The sequence below is a fragment of the Mastomys coucha genome, unplaced genomic scaffold, assembly GCF_008632895.1.
Source record: "Mastomys coucha isolate ucsf_1 unplaced genomic scaffold, UCSF_Mcou_1 pScaffold12, whole genome shotgun sequence".
Classification (NCBI taxonomy): Eukaryota; Metazoa; Chordata; class Mammalia; order Rodentia; family Muridae; genus Mastomys; species Mastomys coucha.
In genome coordinates, this window is record NW_022196894.1 from 90,546,321 (window position 1) to 90,561,896 (window position 15,576).

A 15,576-nucleotide genomic window follows, 5' to 3' on the forward strand; every position below is an offset into this window, starting at 1 on the left:
ATTCGTGAGATACGCACCTCTACCACTCCGACCGACAAACCTGAGGTCATTGAATCTCGCCACCTGGTTCTTCATGGCCGCGGTAGCATTTCTCAGCTCTGCCGAATAGTTTTCATCGTTGCCTGCCATGACGGTGACCAGAGTGCCATCTGGGACATCCCCCAGTGCTACCACCTAGACGTCAACCAAGGGACAAATGCAGGCGTCAGTGCTGTCACAGGTACGTGACTGTGTCATTTGTATGTCAACTGATCTGACAGCAAACTTAGGCTAAATGGTGGCATCGTGACAGAGACGGCTTGCCGTGAGCTCTGAGATGCAGAGATGGGTGTGGATCACAGGGCACAGTGGGAACAAGACAAACAGGGACAGGGATCAGAGAAGCTGCCATTTCCCATCAGCACAGTTATCTCTTAAGACCTTATATTTGGAAGACAGAAAGTCTTGTGTTTGTAGATGTGTCATCTATTCCACTTTTTAAAAAGGTTCATTTTAGTATTTTGAATTAAGCACATGTGGGTTGGGAGGTTCCTGAGAGTAGGCCATGAAGGCCAGGGGCACAGAGTACCCTGGGAGTGGAGTTGTAGGCAGATGTGAGCCACCTGACACAGGTTCTGGGAGTCAGAAGCACCCTCTGCGTCATGCATCATGTGTATCGTGCATCATGTGTATCGTGCATCGTCTACTGAGCCATCTCTCTCTGGCTCTGCCTTTTACTTGCTTGGCCCTCCCTTGGTACACCTAAAGAAACCAGGACGAAAGTATTTAAATTTAGTTCTTCTCTGAATTTGCTACAGTTTTTTGTTTTTTTGTTTTGTTTTTTTTGTTTATTTTGGTTTGTTTTTTTGAGGCAGGGTCTCAGATGGCCCAGGCTGGTCCCATGCTCACTGTATGACACAGAGTGACCTTGAACCCCTGACCTTCCTATCCCTGTCCCGTTAGTGCTGGAGTTGCAGGCCTATGTGCCACTGAGTGTACAGCTTCCAAGGAAGATCTGGAAATACTCAAACTGTCCATTTGCAGCTAGTCTCTGGTACCTCTTCCTGCCACTGTTGGACACTCACTAGCAGTGAACTCTTTCCCAAGGAGAAAAACCAGAAATGTGGCATTTATTTACTATTAATTACAAAGGGGATGAGCTCAGTAACAATGGGTGCTCCAATTTAATCACTCTCCTCAAATCAAAGGTGGAACCAAACTGCAATTTCATATCTGTATTAACTGTGTTCTGAGGGATTCCTTTATTCCCATTGAGGAGGTAAGGGCTTATATTTCGAAGACAACTCAGAGATAAGCTTATTTTATATCCAGAAAACCCAAAAGTAGTAGTTTCAGATTAAGACACTCTGAAGCACACACCTTGAAAATGTTTCACGAAACATTATCCATTGCACAGCTGCTATTTGATTCTTTTTGTTTTGTTTTAGAGCTATGTTTTTATGAGATAGCCTAGAATGGCCTTGAACTCCCAGTCCTTGTGACTCAGCCTCTGAGACCAGGATTTACTGGTGAGCACCACCAAGCCTGGTGTCCTTTGACTTCAGCTAAGCTTTTCAGTTTTGACTTGACTTGGCTATATTTGCCTTGTTCCATTTTCAAATTGGCCATGGGATTTCAAATCGCAATGCCCAGAGAGTTCAGTTTGTTCTAACCATTCCAGACACGTGCCGTCAGTCTGCAGTGAGATTTCTATTATTTTTCTCAGTTTCGTGGTCACTCTCGGGCAGGTTTTCTCGGGTTGGTAATGAGAGCATTTCTTCATCTACTGCCACTTTGGTTTTTTTCAGTTTTTGTACACTGGCTGCTGCACAATCTATTGGAGGGATATTTCTCATTCTGTATGTATGAAATAATCCCGCCGCCAATTTACTAATCTGGTACCAAGGTCCCTCTGCTCGCCATCCTTTCTGGGTGCCTAGTCATGTCTCCTTCCTGCTGTCCGATGTCCTGCAGATGGCTATCTGGGTGATTTTATTCATTGTGGTTGTTCCATCTCCCGAGTTCTGAAGAACCTATGCCAGGAAATTGCCCCAGCTACCCTGAGAAACGGCAGAGGGGACCCCAGGACATCACCAGGATGCTCTGCTCTCTGGTACTGGGTACATATCTTGCTATCTCTTTAATTTTTATCTGTTTTCACTCATTTGCTTTGTGAAACAAGGACTGGGCCCCCTTTAACCCTTTCATGTCAACTGTTGGACATGTTTTCTACAAAGGAGATTTTAAAATGCTTATTCTCCAAGCAATCTGTAATTAGATGTTTCTATCCCACTACAAGTGTTTGATGGCCTTTAATTAGGAATGGTAATATGACAACTCTTTTGTTTCAAAGAACATCATTGAAATAAATCTCCCTGCTCGGTTAATTGATCATTATTATCTTTTCTTTTTACTTCTACAAAATGTTACTCCTGTAAATTCTGTTTTCAGTCTATTTTTTCCCCATCTCTTTCGTCAATGTTTTCATTTCCCCCTGTGCAGTTTGCTCACAATGGTGAAATGTTTTCTGTGAAAATGCTTCATTTCCTTGCCTTCATCCTCCAGGAGACCTAGGCCTTTCCAGTTCATCTCAACACCTACTGGGCACCCAGGGCACTGAATCTACAGCCTGGCTTCCAAACTGAGTGTCTGACTGTTGGGGCCCACATCTCCTAAGAGGCTAAAATGAATACATCCTGTTCCATAGCACCCAAAGGCATGCTGAGTCACGGAACTCCGCTGTCTGCCTCACTGTGCCTCAGCTTACCATTGTTGCTCCAGTGATCCCTCATTATGGAGAGGGTAAACCCAGGAGGCCCTCTCATCTACAGCACGAGAGGGCCATCGTAGCTAAGAAAAGCTTGTTGATGTTGGAATTCAAAAGTCTACAAATTAGGAGTTTAAACTGCATCACCTCCATTTCTAAAGGAAGCGGGAAGGGGCATCCAGGGGCTCAGTTATCACCTCTTTGGCTTCTTGATTTATCTCCAAAGAGTTTTGATGGAGAAGGGAAGGAGACAAAATTAAATCCAGGGACATTTAACTCTGTACTTAAACCAATGACAAGCACACTTAGGCTAGGTTATTCGTACTGCTGTTGTTTTATTTAAAGCTAAGATGCATTTCAATTTGATATAGATTTTTGTCACTGAGAGATGATATAAAAAGAATGAAAAGAAATCAAACTTCAAACACAAATACGAAGCAGCGTCTACAGTGAAAAGCTATAAACAGTAGGTAAGGCAAAGAAACGCTTACAGTCAGCGCAGACCAAACAGACAAGAAGGGACTTGCTGGCCAAAGATAGTTCATATTTTGTTGAACTTCTCTGTTCTTCAAGTATCAGGAAGTTGGGCCAAATATCAGCTGCCCTTTCTGCTCTGAGGAGTTCCCAGCACTGTTCTTGGCCAGCCTGTTCTTAGTTTGAAACTGGCACTTTCCAACAATTTTAGAGGTTGAAATTAAAGTTACAACTTATTTACTGCAAATTCTCTAATCCTCCAGAGTTTCAAAGAGGCTGTGGAGTGGAACTATCTGAGAATTTATCTGAGATGACATTTAATGCATAGCTAGGGACCATGGTCTTCCTGCCAGAATTATATTTATTTATTTTTTATGAAAAGCATATTCCAGCAGCACCTAGGGGCTTTGAACTTCCCGGCTGAAGGTGTGTTTATATTTTTTGCTCTCTGGTGTACCAGGGGCTAAACAAACTATTCTATTCCAGTATTACAAAATCTAGTGCAAGTCTCCTAGACAACTTTGTAGGTGGCATCTGAAAATTCTGCATAGTATGTAGCAGATTTCCCAATTTCTCAGCAGTGAAGTTAAGTGTTTCTTCTATGCTAAGATAAATGCTCTATAGGTGGGAAGAGGGTGGAGGCTAGGAGGACTAATTAGCATAATTTTAATCAATTTTCAAGGGAATTCATGATTTTAAATCTCCTGAGAATTTTGAAGATTAAAGCGGAGGACTCAACACAATTCTAGAAAACTCCGGTCTATGCTCTTCCATGAGTGATCTGAACATTGCTTCACATAATCTGATTTTTATCTGGGAGTAGGGACAGGGTAATTCCTGCAGGATTAACCCTTAAAGAGATTCCTGGATCTTTATTCAAATGTAAACGTAAAGAAGCATTTTTGGTAGATACTGCTTCAGTGTGTTTGGTAGGAGCTGGTACACAGAGGGGCCAGGGACTCAGAGCAAATCCAGCAAGGATGCTGGTCTGTTTTGAAGTCCAGCTTCTTTTTTAAACCCAGCCTTTAAATCTCCTTTTCTTCTGCAAATTCTGTCTACTGACTGGGTCAGCACAGCACTGAGCTCCTAGAAGCAGCCTTCCCTCTGTGGGAGGCATAGGTGGTGACAGATATTAATCCAGAGGTCTGATTTTTCAACTTCCCTGTCCACCGTGACCTTTGTCATAGCTACTAGCTGTCACTCAGGAAAACACACTGAGGTTCTTTTAGAAGCAGCTTTTCCAAAATCATTTGTAAAAGGGAATCTCTAGGGCAGAGATTATTTTTCTTAAAAGGAAATTTTTCGTGGTTTCTAAAAGCGATAGGTACGGTCTATCATTCTTTTGAAAGAAAATAAACATTTCCATGTGGTAGCTCAAGGCTGTGTCATGTCAACTCCTGAAGACCATTTTAAAATTAAATTAAAACTGGGATAAACTGATAAACTGGGATTCTCTGGCAGAAGAAGAAGAAGACGACGACGACGACGACGACGACGAAGAAGAAGAAGAAGAAGAAGAAGAAGAAGAAGAAGAAGAAGAACAACAACAACAACAACAACAACAACAACAGGAGCTGCCGCCGCCGCCGCCACCACCGCCACCACCACAACCACCACCCACCACAGCAACAAAGCTCAGAAAAGGCCCCGATTTCTTCCCCAAGGAAGCTACATGTCCCTTTAGCTCAAGGGTGCAGGGAAACCCACCTTACCTGACCCTTTGATTGACTGCAATAAGCCTGACTCTGTTCTCTGAACCCAGCCAGGTCCCTCTCAGGGCAAACAGAAGACAACACCAGCTAAATCTTTTTTCTAAAGGAACTGGGATGGATTCTCAAATGACTGGAAGGGAAGGAAAACCAGAGTGCCTGGCTCCCCTTCAGACTCTCAACCTCACATCTACCCCTTTAAAAAGTTGCTTTCAAAACAGTGGTAAAGGCAGCAATTCTATAGACAGAGTCGGTAGCAAATTCTACTTCTATGATTTTTTTTTTTGAAACGTGGACTGTGTTTTTAGCATAAAAAAGGAACCCGGACAGCACTTTTCAAAAAGTGAGCATTATTCATTGTAATTAGATCAAGATCCAGCTGAGGCCTGGAACTACGAAAAGCTTAAATTAAATTAATCTCCCTCCTAAATGAGACAATTATTCAGCTGAATTGAAGAAAGGAAAAAAAGGCAGCTTACTTCCACTTTACAGCTTGGGTACCCCGCCTTCATTACCCTTTTAAAAGAACACAACTTGACAGAGCCAATTTGCTTTCAGCTGTACCTTTTAAAACCCACCGCCCGCCGCAGAAGACCAAAGAGGAGAATCTAAATTCCTCCAGCTCCCTGCCAGAGTGGTAGGGTGGTTGTTTCTTTTTCTTTTCTTTTTCTTTTCTCTTTTCTTTTCTTTTCTTTTCTTTTCTTTTTTTTTTAACCGCCCGAGGTTGTTTATATATGGCTTCTAAAGGCCAAGTTTTAGAGGCAACTCAAAGCTAGGGCAGGATCAGGGTAAAAAGCGACCAGACCGACGTGAGAGCTGCCCACCTGAAGTTGCCAGGTCTACAAGGCCCTCTTCTCTAACAGAAAAGCTGTCTGACTGGACCTTTCCAGGTGTCAAAGACACCTCGTCACCTTTCTTGCCCGGGGCGTAATTCAGGTGAGCCAGCGATAATATTCTGGAGGGTTCCAGAAAGAGCAACAGGATTCACTACTTGCACCTTCTGGCAGGAGCTGGCTACAGACTCGAAAAACTCCGGACTTTGGCAAACTTAACTAGCCCGCTGCGGACTTTGGACACGCTGAATCCTATAGGGCGGTTAAAAACAAAAAGCGGCAGGGGTGGGATCCCTGGCTGTTTCCCTTGGTTTATTTTTTACTGACCGGAAGGTATTAAAGCATCTCTTATTTTATTTCCTGATGCCTTCATTTGAGAGATACAAAACTGGGTGTCCATCCAGAGGTTCGGGGAACCTTAAGGAAGACGGACGGGCCCGCTCCAAGGTTCTAACTTTTTCTAATTCGTAGCAAAGATATGAAAGGTCCTTGATAGATGTTCTGGGATTATCCTGATTTTTTTAAACTCCCTCTTGGATACTTCTGAGGCTGGCTAAGGTGGGTCCCTCCCGAGGGTCGCCACGGCAACGCAGTACCACCCCCCCCATCCCAAACTCAGAGAGAAGGACCAGAGACTTCTGCTATAGGCAGCACCCTTCTCTGGAAGCCGGCTTATCCTCTGCTCCCTAAGCTCACTCCGGCTACCAGCTAGCCTTCACCTGCTCCTCCCGCCACCCTCTCCAGGCAGGAGTACCTTGAAAGCGATGGGCAGGGTCTTGTTGCAGCGCCAGTGAGTGGGCAGCACGGAGCAGAGGAAGTTGGGGCTGTCGGTGCGCACTAGCTCGCCGGGATGGTCTGCTAGTACCTCCACCATGCTGCGGTCGCCGCTCCTCAGCTTGCTGGCCAGGGCGGCGCCGCCATCCGGGGCGCCCAGCGGCAGCGCCTCGCTCATCTTGCCGGGGCTCAGCGCGGTGGAAGGCGGCGTGAAGCGGCGGCTCGTGCTGGCATCTACGGGGATACGCATCACAACAAGCCGATTGAGTAAGGACCCTGAAAACAGCTCCTACTAGACGGCGACAGGGGCTCGGATCTTCTGCAAGCTGCTCCGGGGAGACCAACATACAAGTTCAGGAGCCTGTATTCCTACCGGAGGGTTGTGGGGGTAGAAGGAGACTAAATTACCACCAGTCCGGATCTCAGTCCCGGACTGAGATCTAGTTACGCGGATCGGCCTCACACCCAAGCAAGGTTAGCAACCCGCCACTTAGTGCATTAAAAAGTGGGCAACCAGAATTCAAAGTCAAATGCCCAGAAGAGCCTTGCTTTGAGAGTTGAAGTTCAGTCTTTGGCTATTACAAACGGTCCCGGAGGCAAAATTCCCGTACACGTCCTAAAATATTTATGCGCAGAACAACAACAACGACAACAACAACAAAATGACCAGCAAAAACTAGATTTGGAAATTCCAGCGGTTAATTGCCTGTCAGTTTGTTTTTCTTTCTTGAGGGTCAGTTTTGTTTAGAGTCTCAACAAAATACAAAACTTAGAGGAGTGTCTTCAATACAGGGCGCCTCTCCTACCATGACAAACTCAATCCGTTTCTCAAAAGCAAGAGCCGCAACTTTAAAAGATTGTGCTACTAATGTACGTGCTCGTGTGTATATATAAATATATACATATGATCTACTTCATAAAATATTTACAGTACAATCTGTAGAGAATTTAAACACAACAGAAATCCATTAATGTTCGCTGCAGGTTTTTTTTTTTTTTTAAGTAGCCTTGAAAATTCGCTTCAGTAGTTGGAAGGCTGGGAGAGAATCACTTGTCATTATTCTCTCAATAAATTCTGCCAAATAAATGGTCAGTACTTTACAAAGATCTCTAGCTAATCTTAAAAAAAAAATCCAACTCGATGACACTCAGGGAGAGCTTCCCACAGCTGAGGACTCTGGGTTGGGACGCTGGTTAAGTTTGTGGCTGAGCCTGTGGTTTGGTGGGAGTTGAGCCGCAGCTGGGTCACACACACCACACAGGCAGACTTGCACTCTTCGGAAGTCAGCCACTGTCTACATTGGTTGGGTGAGTCAGCCCAGACTCTGGCAGTAGCAAGATGATCTTCCTCCAATGTCGCCCGGCGCTGGCTGGTTTTCTGCTGGGGCGCACAAATACCCACGAGCGAGCACCGTGTAACCGCAGCAGGTGGAGCGGGCCTGGGAGGAGGCACCGTAGACCAGTAGGCTCGAGTTACACACGCTCACTCCCACGCACCCTGCCACGCACACGCAACTTCACCGCTCGCCTGGAACCCGGGAACACTTTCTCCCGCAGTTGTCAAAAGAAACAATCGGAGAAAAGTTCACAGCCAGGAGAGAAGTTGAAACATCCGAAGCCTAGAAGCCGGTTCATTCAAAAGTAAGAAAGGAAAAATAAAAAAGAAAAGAAAACAAGGAGGTCCAACGCGGATCTACGAAGAGCCGCAAAGGGTGACTTTCTTGCGTCTCCGGGAGCTCAGGATGGAGGTGCCAGCCGCGGGGCCGGGCAGCGTGGTGCCCTGGCTGGGTCCGGCCGCGGGGCGCCCGTCCTGCCCGCGCCCGCTGGCTCTATGAATGAGAGTGCCTGGAAATGAACGTGCTTTTACTGTAAGCCCGACCCAAGGAATTCCATTCCCTCAGCTCGTTTGCATAGGGGAGACCGACGGCCAATCACAGGCCTTTCCGGTATCAGCCTGGGCGCGGCCGGCTGCCGCGCTCCTGGAATTGGCCCGCGCGCCCCCGCGCGCTACTGTACGCAGCCCGGGCCGGGACTCAGTGGCAGCCCCTACCGCCCGCAGTTCCCGCACCCACGCCGACCCCGCACACACATTACGTTGTCATGTTTGCCCGAAGCCAGGCCCAGGTTCAGACCCCACGCCAGGCAGCCACGCGCGGCGCTGCACTCGCCCTGGGTGGGTTGGCGGGGCGCAGCGGCGCCAAGGGTGGCCACAGTCCTGGAGACCCCGAAACAGGAATCGAGAGGCCGGTTGGGCTTGGGGACCGCGAGCTGCGTCCAGAGAAGCCCTGGGGTTCAAGATCAACGGGAGGGAGACGCCCTGTGCACCCTGGACACATAGCTGCCACCTCGAGGCTCCGGGGACCGGGGCTGGCATCGGGGAATGGTCCCCAGGCAGCCTTGCACTGTAGTCCAAGGGCCAAGGCTCCGGGTCCTGGGAGGACCGGGTGGGATGGCCGGGTCGGGGAGGCACTGAGCGTCTCCCTGGGGCAGGCTAGCAGCTGAGGCGAAGTGACACCGAGTCATTTAAATAAAGCCAGCCTCTGCTCCGGCGCAGAAGTTTTGGGTTTTAAGCATCCTTTCCTTCGTAGAGTTGCTTTATTTAGTGCCTTTTCTCTGCGGCTGGGCTGCGGCTTGATTACGCAGCGCGCCGCGTTCTGAGTGTGCGCAGCGGCTGGAGAGGAGATAGTTTTCTACTCAAGGCCTCCAAGAAACCTAGACTACAAAAAAAGTTGAAAGCATCGGGAGCCCAGGCCACCCCGAACTCCCAAGCTCGAATCCACCGTCCAGCTCCGAGGGGAGGCCGGAGCTTTCCTTCAGGCGCTGAACCCACCCTGCTTGCGCACTGTGGGGGCACCTCCCCCACCTTGTCCGTCCGCGCGGCGCCGAGGGCATTTTCGCCCAGCTTTAAGGGTCCCCTTCCTGCTTGGCGCGCGGCCCGCTACTGTCCCCAGTCAGAGCAGCTGGCCTGTGCTCCGGGATCCCTTATTTCTCCTGGGCCTTGCTTCCTCCTGGACTTCTCACTACCCACTCCACGGAGCCCACTACTGTCCACATAGGACCGAACCCCATCTGTGCTCGGGTCCCTGGCTGGTCCCCGCGTGTATCTTTTCCTCCACACCCATCCGCGCAGCCTGGGTTCAGTGGAGGAGGAAGAAGCTGTGGAGGTCTGGAGGCCTTGTGGGAAGTTTGGGGTCGCTTCTCTTGCCCCAGGCTGGTAGGAGCTGGCGGCGTAGAGCACTGGGCAGGCTTTTCACGGTCATGTGGAGGCTCGGGGTGGACGCCAGGGGGCAGCAGCGACCCTCGTTAGGAGCCCTGGGAAGCCGAGCTGGGCACTGGGCACGCCCGACGGCGCCGGGACCTGTCTCACCTGGAAATCCTTAGGGTCGATCTTTTGAGTTTGGGGACAAACATTAGGAAGTGGCCACCAGAACCCACCTGAGCTCCCCCGTCCCTCGGAGGTGGTAGCCGGGGGCCAGCCTGCATGGGAATCCCCCGGCTGGTGGGTCTCTACTGTTGTGATCCACCGAAATTAGGATCTCATTTCTTCTCAAAGCCTCTTTGCTGGGCTCCGCCTTATACTAGTTCAGGACCAGGAGTTCTTCAGGTGTCCAGCGAGCGCCAGCGAAGGCTCGAGTTCTCCAGCCTTCTGTGTTTTCCCGAGTGGGCCCGACTTTCCTCCTTCAGCACTAAGATGGTGCCAGCAGGGAAAGCTCATGTCCCCTGGCGTTTGGGGGATCCGGAGCTTTGGAAAGAAAACTTTTCCTTGCTTTTCTTTTAAAACGAATCTCAAAGAAGTCTCATTTCGGGTGTCAACTCCCCCAATGTTCCCTAGCTCCCCCTCCCCCTGCCCCCTTGCTTGAGTGATGTTAGACATAGCAGTCACCATCTGCACTCCCCTGCTGGGACCATAGCTTCCTAGTGCATCCAGGTTCCATTGTGCGGCTCTATTGGAGAGTTCATGGCCAGTGGAAGGTAGGCTCCCTCAAATAGCTAGCTAGACTCCCCTCAAATGCTTTTTCTAAGAAACATTTGTTATATAATTATTTATTATTACAAGACTTCAGATCTAGTGTTCCTGGGGCCACAGCCAAAGGCATCCGCAGGTACCCACCCAGACAGAGCTGGGTCAGAACAGTGTGGCAGAGACTACACTGGACCCTGACTCCAGGGAAAGGGGTGTCTCTCCAGCCCTTCCAATGGTTAAAGGAAGCTTTGGAGTCAGGCCCCTGCATAAAACCTCAAACCCTGCATGGGGTTTAGGGTTGTCTGCCTGGCAGAAGCCTAGGAAAGGCAGTTACAGGAACACACACACCCACACACCGAGTTTAGCTCTCAAGGGCCGCGCCTTGAGGCCTGGTCAGCTGAGTCACTAAGTTCGAAGCCCTGCAATGATAAAACAACGAAAAGCTGCAAAAACCCGGTCTTGGGCATCCCTGGACCTGTGCGGGTTGTCACGGAGCCATTTGACGCGCACTTGAAAAGCAACGACAAACAAAATCATTGTCTCTCTTTACAGCAGAATGGCAAACAGCAAGCTCACACCTGGGACTCAACAGAGGGGCGCCATCAACACTTAGTCCTCAGGGCTTTGGACAGAGTTCATGCAAGTCCTGCGGCAGGAGCAGGAAATGGGAAATTCCTTCCCACCCAGAGTGCGCATTTCGTCGTCAATGAACACTTTCGGTCTCTTGCCTCATCAAGAGCTAAAGGAAGGGTTTACAACTCTCACTTCCAGGCTTCCGCCAGAGTGACACTAAAATCTACATGATAGAAAAAAAAGACTGTAAGGGAAAGATTTGTTTAAGCTGCTACTGTGTGACAGTCTAACAAATTTGTTGCTGGGGGAATTTTAACAGTGAGTGCAATGGACTTGGACTTCCTACCGTGAATTGAAAAAGTAGTCTTTGACTCAGTGGGAGGCGGGCAGCCATTTCAATGGAGGACAGAGCACTTTATTGACTTATTTTTCTACATCTTTATGTGACTGGCCAATTGTAAGTGGTCTCAGAAAACCGAAGGTTTTGCGTGTTTGTTCTGTGAAGTCATCTCCAAAATAAAATGTATGCAATAATAGTTCTCAAAATTACCCCTCCAATGTAATATTCTATTGTCCAAATCAGATTCTCAGCATGTAATAGTTTTAAAGTTATTTTCTCCTCCTCCTCCTCCTCCTCCTCCTCCTCTTCCTCCTCCTCTTCCTCCTCTTCCTCCTCCTCCTCCTCCTCTTCAGAGAGTGTATCCTACTGTAGTTCTAGACCAACTCTCTGCAGTTGGTACTTACACAGGCATTGAGCCATTCCAGTAAGCAGAAATCCTACATTAATGACTAGCTTCCAAGCTGTCTGGCTTTTGACACTGGAACTTAACACTTTTCTCCCTGCTGAAGATCCTGCAAGACTATTTCACTTTTTACATTTGTTTACTATGAAGAACAAACTCCCGAATTCTTATACCACATCCTTCCTCTGAGTATTTCTATACTGTGCTGGGGGAACACTCAACTCCAGCTTCATATTGCCCCCAGAGCACTTTACAAGGAGCAAACTGAAAATATTTCTCCCTTTCCCACAAAATTCGGGGTGCTTAGTAAACATTTTACCCTCATAAAATTTTGCATCACCGTTGCTCTAACAAGTGTAATAAACTCTGTCATAGCTGATAGAAGCCAAGCCATATTTTTTCAGAGAGTCACATAGTCATTTAATAACAGCAGAATGTGTGAATGGTGAACGCCATAGAGCTGAAGGTATCATTTAAGATTTCATTGGGGTATTTTATGTGGTATGACAGCTACAATATGGGTTGCTCCTTTTAAGTACATTTGAATCAGCAAAAAAGCTTTAATTATTTGGCAAAATGATATCATAAAGTATATATAGAAACACATCAATAGAAAATCATACATATATATATGAATATATTTCATAAAAATACAAATTGGAACCTAACACACCATGAGTCTCTCTAGGATTCACTTTATGTATGTACTCTAAAATAATAGAAAATAGGAAGATAAAAATGACCCCATGAATAAACTGAAAGCTAAAATTTTCATTCTAATTATATTACTTTCCAGCTTAAAAAACAGATTCTCTACTGAATTCTTTTATCCTTTTCTATTTTATCACTTGGCATCTTTTTGAGCATTGGGAGTTTTATATCATGGTCCTATTTGGTCCATGGTCCATCATCATTGGCACAAAAATAAAATAGTAAATCACCAAATAAGTGAACTTTGATCTGTCTAGCATGTGATTTTATGTGCTTTCTGCCTGTGCTGGATTCAGAATGCTGAAGCTCTGTGTTCAGTTGCTCTGAGCTATATGCAAGAACACATGTGAATTAGCTGCATGCATGAACACATGTGAATTATTTACTAAAGCTCTGGGGATTACTCAGAACTACAGGTGAGATTAAAACCAAATCCCAGCTTAATACAAAATGATTTTAAAATCAGTAACATGGCAGAGGTTAAGCATAAGGAGAAAAAAATCTGAGTATCACTCAAAGAAATTTATTTCCTTAAAGCCAGTGTTTATCCAAATAAACAGTTCAGAATACGTTGTCTAAAAGAAACTAGCTGGTGCTTCTGTGATCTAATTGCTTTCCTCTAGTGACAGGACATTTCAGAAAAACTTCCCCCTTGATGGTTTCCCCCCTTTTTTGGCTAGGAAAGCAGTTTGTTTACAATGACACCACTCATTCTTGAAATGACACAGCCTTAAGTGTTGTTGGGAGTCATCCGCATAGGCTAAGCTCCCAGGAGGAAGCATCCCCTGCATTCTGCTGCTTCCAAGGTACAGGGATGCCCACAGGGAAAGAAACTGCTCATTCCCCTGGGTATTGGCTGGCCTTGTACACTGACAGTGGTTAGCACCCAGTGACAGCAAGGGCATATGGTTGGTCTCAACGCCTTAGGATCTGGGTAGCCACATTCCATAGCAGGACAAGATGGCTTATAAACAATGGTGTGAAGAAGAAGAGAAGGAGGAGGAGGAGGAGAAGGAGGAGGAAGAATGGAAAGAGGAAGAAGAACAGGAAGAGGAGAATGAAGAGGAAGAACAGGAAGAGGAAGAACAGGAAGAGGAAGAAAAAGGACAAGAAGAGGAGGAAGAGGAAGAAGGAGAAGAAGAAGAAGAAGAAGGAGAAGAAGAAGAAGAAGGAGAAGAAGGAGAAGAAGGAGAAGAAGGAGAAGAAGAAGAAGAGAGCTAATTACTTCAGATTTCCAGACGCTGTTTAAATAGGCAGGAGGACAAGATTTGCAGCTGCCTAGTCATATATTTTTTGCCAAAACAAAAAAGAGCAAGTAAAATACGAAAGGCTTCCACAGGGCTGCCCTCTAATGAAAGACTGAGTGAGACTTAAATGTGTGGCCTCCAAATCTTTTAAATAATTTTAAAAGATCATGGTTTACAAGGACATAAAATAGCTCCATAAAGCTTTCTTTCTTTCTTTCTTTCTTTTTTTTTTTGAACAGAGTAGGGACAGAACAATTTGCACTAATTATTAAGGTAAGATGAGGTAAGAAATAACAAATGGACTCTGAAGTTAAGGCAAGCTTGGTTCCAGCTGGTGAATATTGGGCCTAAGAGATTGACTCAGTAAGACTGACCAGACGAGGTAAATTTATTCCACCAGAGACCCAGTGGAACCAAACCCCGGGACACTTTCTCACGGGACCCAGAGACACCTCTCCACATAAGTTGGGACAGCAGAACAGAGAAAGCAGGTATCTGTGTGTATACTTATACTTCCACAATTCTTAGAGAAAAGCCAAAGTTCTTTTTTTTATCCTAAAAACCTGGCAGGAGTGAATGTGTTTGGAGAGGACTGTGTTTTATTGTTAAGAACTTTCTGACCTTAGGTGACATCAGCTTGAAAACACAGGGGAACTGGCTGACTGCAGTTAACAGACACTTATAGATAAAGGCAAACCTCTGGAGTTAGGAAGGGATTTCCACCTCCTGGAGCTGGGTGACATGTCACCCTGGAGCTGGGAGAGAGATGAGAGGCTACATACTCATTAACAGAGGCTAGATAGGACAGGTTTGTCCCTGTCATGATCTTTCTTCCTACTGCAGGCCATCATACGCCAGGCAGGGATTGGATAGTTGCCCTGCTTAATGCTGGGAATCTCACTGTCTCTCCCATTTTATAGGCCAGTAGCCTCCCCTTTAGGGAGCTTAGGAAACTTGCCTGTGAACACACATGCATGCCCATGTACACACACAGATTTGAGTGTGCACACACAGGCACAGGTATGCACACATATGCATGTGCATGCTCACACATACCTGTGCAGATGTGAGTATATGCACAAACACATAGACACATAGGCACATGAACACACGCGTGTACACACACAGGCATTGGTATATACACTCACACCCATACACAAGTCCATGCACACCCACAGGCATGGGTCAGCTATGTTTCTTCTTAAGGTACAATTGACAACTTTGAGGAAATTTAACTCTTACCGTGTCCTCTCTTCACATCTTTCCTCCCCATGTCTTTTCTTCATTAGAAAATCTCTCAAAAATTCTTCATGTGCAGATCTCAAATATGTAGAATTCCTATCCTGAAGTCATTTTTTGTCATCCAGAGAGTTTGGACAGGCAATCACTATTTGGTTGAGAGATTTTAAAATCCATAATGGGACCAGCCCAGTGACTCGGGTTCCTACCGGTCTGTCTAGGCTGGGGTCCAGAGCAGACCTTGGGCACAAGCTTTGCAGCCAGTCCCAAAACACACAGAGGAAGCTCCACTCCCAGGTGATCTAACAAGCCCAGGATCACAGGATCACAGGATCACAGAATCACAGGATCACAGAGACAGCTTGACTCTGAGGAGTTCTGACACAACCAGGATCATAGGAAGGACAGGCTCCAGTCAGATTTAGCAATGGCTGGTAGCACTAGAGTTAACCAGTTGGCCGGGGGCAAGCATAAGAAAATAAACAACACAAATCAAACTTGCCATCATCAGAACCCAATTCTCCCACCATAGCAAGTCCTGGACACACCATCACACTGGAAAA

The 15,576-nt window shown here is 46.7% G+C and overlaps 1 protein-coding gene across 3 annotated transcripts in view; it reads right to left on the reverse strand.

Annotated features, from left to right (window-relative positions):
• Positions 1-15,576, reverse strand: part of Runx1 (RUNX family transcription factor 1) — a 240,061-nt gene that overhangs the window by 93,581 nt on the left and 130,904 nt on the right. For all 3 annotated transcript variants that reach the window (XM_031364449.1, XM_031364448.1, XM_031364447.1), the window contains 2 exons: positions 6,517-6,770; positions 18-174 (listed from right to left, as the gene is read on the reverse strand). In XM_031364449.1, coding sequence (XP_031220309.1) covers positions 18-174; positions 6,517-6,770 — 411 coding nt within the window. The remainder of the gene's footprint in view (positions 1-17; positions 175-6,516; positions 6,771-15,576) is intronic.